The 3,402-nt window shown below is 45.6% G+C and overlaps 2 protein-coding genes across 2 annotated transcripts; both read left to right on the top strand.

Moving 5' to 3' along the window:
• Positions 1 to 400: 400 nt before the first annotated feature.
• MELLADRAFT_109515 (uncharacterized protein) lies at positions 401 to 1,268 on the top strand (the record flags this gene model as incomplete). Its single annotated transcript, XM_007413585.1, has 2 exons — positions 401 to 1,133; positions 1,186 to 1,268. The coding sequence occupies 2 exons, from the start codon at positions 401 to 403 to the stop codon at positions 1,266 to 1,268; spliced, it is 816 nt and encodes a 271-aa protein (XP_007413647.1).
• Positions 1,269 to 2,053: 785 nt separating this feature from the next.
• On the top strand, positions 2,054 to 2,693 carry MELLADRAFT_109514 (uncharacterized protein; the record flags this gene model as incomplete). Its single annotated transcript, XM_007413586.1, has 2 exons — positions 2,054 to 2,441; positions 2,530 to 2,693. The coding sequence occupies 2 exons, from the start codon at positions 2,054 to 2,056 to the stop codon at positions 2,691 to 2,693; spliced, it is 552 nt and encodes a 183-aa protein (XP_007413648.1).
• Positions 2,694 to 3,402: the final 709 nt, after the last annotated feature.

The following is a 3,402-nucleotide window of genomic DNA, read 5'->3' as shown; positions in this document are numbered from 1 at the left end:
GCCGAATTTCAGGTATTGTTACAGGTGGGTGTGAGAAGATTTTCACCCTTTATTGTTGGGGCATTAACCAATATCTGGGTGTAAAATACAAAAAAATACTCCTCATGAGGCCCCAACATATAGGAACAAGGTGCATATTTTTTCAGATTTTTACCTCTATTCCTGTGGCCTCACCACTTTCTATGTCAGTAGTTTTCTTTACCACCCGGTAAAGATTACATTTGGTGTAGTGTGACTCTCGAACCATATCAATTCAATTCAAAAAAAAAAAAAAAAAAAAAAAAAAAGACTAAAGAAAGTTCACTCGTTCAATTGAACCTAACAACTCAACACTCCTGTCAAAACTTTAACCTTCTTCGTAATCCTGTTAGAATTTCATCCCGATAAATATAATAGCAAGATGGATAGCGAAGACTTTCAGAAATTAATTGACGAGAAAGTAAGGAAAGAAGGGGAAGAACAAGAAGGAGAAGAAACAAATGGAGGAGAACGGATATCAGGTGAAGAAATAGAAGGAAACGGAGGAAGTGGAGAAGGAAAAGGAGAGGACGTTCAGGAAGAAGAATGTCAGCTGGAGGAAGGTGGTACAAGCAAAATGGATCCGGCTCAAAGCACGAGTAACTCACAAACCATACCAACAGCGACCCGACAATCCAAGAGGAAAGTTGGCCCACCGAAACCTTACCCACCAGCCCAAGCAGCAGCACTGAAGGCCATTGGTCCGATTCGAATCAAGAAAGCAAGGGGTAGACCATCAGCAGCCAGGACGACCGAAACAGTTGATCCTAGCGAGCCAAATCCAAATATTGGTAAACCGGCGCAGAACCCACCACTCATAGGAATGGCAGCTCTGATCGAAATGGCCAACACGAGTGGGACGACTACGAACCAACCCCCTGCACCACCTCTAGCACGTCAACAACCTCAACCCCACCCCCCACAACAAGCGCAAGTCGAACACCACATCCAAGCGCCAAACGATAACCACGGAGCTAGAGGAGAAGACGACGACGAGAGGAATCTTGGGAGCCAATGGCAGAATCAGATGGAAGTGTGGAACGACACGCGACTCCAAGAGAATCCAAATGCAGTCAGAGGAGTTGGGGGGATTGTGCTGGGGGAAAGAGAAGAAGGTCAGTTACAGGTTTAAACACCCTATGATTTCATAATTGCTCGCGCTCCTAGAACACCCCCCCCAAAAATACCTGGAAGATGATACCAGGAAAGACTTCTTCCGTAAGGAAATGCCTCGAAAGAGATGGAAATGAATACATCCTTCCTAATGGGAAATGCCTCGATAATAGAGATGTACCAACTCAAAGCTTAGGCAAAAGGGAGAAAATCTATCCAAAAAAAAAAAAAAAAAGAGAAGGGAACGGAACTAACATAAAACCATGGCCGGTCCTTCTAAAAACAAAAACCGATACGATGGGTTAGTCGAAGAGAAAAGGAAATGGTTAGAATTTATGAAGTAAGCTCATACCTAAAAATCCGGAAGGATAGTGGAACAGTAAGGAATTCTGACACGATAATTCTACGGAATAGGAAGAGCGCAAACCCTACACCAGAAACGGTGGATAACTCAGTCAAAGCGACCGGAGAGAAGAAGAAGATGAAAGTTCAAAAAGGAGAAATGATCTCCCACCAACTCCAAGCCCTTTCGCCCTACTGGGACAACGCTATGCGAGAAATGAACAGATATCTTCCTTTATCCATCTTTGATCCCAACTGGTTGAGACAAGATACGGCGTTTGTCTCAAATAAGTCGTCCAGAACCAAAACCAAAGACGCCGACTCCACTGCGTACAACGGATATCCAATCCCGAACGAATGGCGAACTACGCTAGCGCAGTGGCATCAACAGAAAGCCTTATTTCTTGAATACCTAGAGTGGTATAAGCAAACGGAGGTCCTGCCTACAATGGAGGAACACTTCAAAAACGTACTACAAATTCAACGAGAAAACGGAGGAAGTTGGATGATCGCTTACCGGTATGACGTAATGATGAGACAGACGTACATGGGATTCAAAATCGGGAAAGAGGGTTCGTAGATGGCAGATATTGGGGTGAGAAACCCAGTCATCGAAAGATTGGCAGAGAGAGATGTTTTACGGAAGAACGACGACATGTATCTCGATAACCCTTATGCGTTCACGGGGAAGAAATGTTTCATTGACCCACTTGACGGCTCAAATTGGGAAGGCAGAGCGTCGAAATGGGACGACCCGAGCAAGAGTGACGCAAAAGATGACAAACTAGAACCTTCAAAGTCAACACAGTCCGTTAGATCAGCAATGTGGGCTCAAACCAGATCAGAGTCCCACGAGAACGCACAAGCGGGGAGATCGACCCCGGTGGCATACCACCCATATGCCCAACCCATAGCTCAACCACAATCCTTTATGGCACATCCTCAGAATGATCAAAATCGAGGACAAGGTGAGCAGAACCAAACCCCAGAACTCTAACTTGGCAGAACTCCAAAAAAAAAAAAAAAAGCTGACCTAAAAACCCACCTCGCTTATAGGAAATTATAGAGGTAGAAACTTCATAGCGAATTTCAGAGCTACGAGAGGTAGTAGAGGCCGAGGTGGCGGGAAACGAGGAGGAGCGGGTGGCAGTAAGGAAACTGACAACCCGGCTCAGAGCGGAACAGGAGGACAAGGAGGGGAACAAAACCCAAGGCAGTGAGTATAATAAACCTTTAGCCTACCATATGATGGAAATGAAATCACCCAATATGCGGGGCCTACCCCAAAAACCCTGAGAGTTGAGAGAAGTGAGAGCTGATTCCGTCGATGACATGAATTAGAATCGACGGAAGGAGGCAGACGTCGCCAGAACTCGTTGTCGAACCCCCGACTGAGAGAACCCGTATGGTAGCCGATAAGAGGTGGCCAACAAAAGCTCATTGTGAATTGAACATACCCGAATGGGAGGCGTTGATGAGAGAATTAGACTTGTTCAAAGAATGGGGAGACGTCATAACCAGCCTGAAGGAAGGTTTTGACCAAGGGATTCCCGACCACCGTATCGATAATTTACCGTGGTATACCCCACCGAATCAAACATCAGCGATGTTGGTAAAGGATAAAATAGAAAAGACAATGAAAAGAGAATGGGGAGAAGGGAAACTCTTCGGCCCGTTCACGCACGACGAAGTACACAGCCAGTTCGGATTCTTCCGATCAAACCCGATGGGGAGCGTCGTGAATAATGACGGATCATTTCGCATGATCAACAACCTATCATTCCCAAAACACGCAGCAGAAATCCCAGTGAGTTATAGATAGCTCACAGAGGAAGGGAAAGAACCGTACTGACTGGACACCAAAAATAATTTCGGATAGTCGGTGAACTCTTTCTGTGACACGTCCGGTGAAGAGCCTTAACACCACGC

Source organism: Melampsora larici-populina (genome assembly GCF_000204055.1).
Source record: "Melampsora larici-populina 98AG31 unplaced genomic scaffold MELLAscaffold_37, whole genome shotgun sequence".
In the NCBI taxonomy this organism is placed as follows: domain Eukaryota; kingdom Fungi; phylum Basidiomycota; class Pucciniomycetes; order Pucciniales; family Melampsoraceae; genus Melampsora; species Melampsora laricis-populina.
This window is presented reverse-complemented; position numbering and strand designations above follow the sequence as displayed.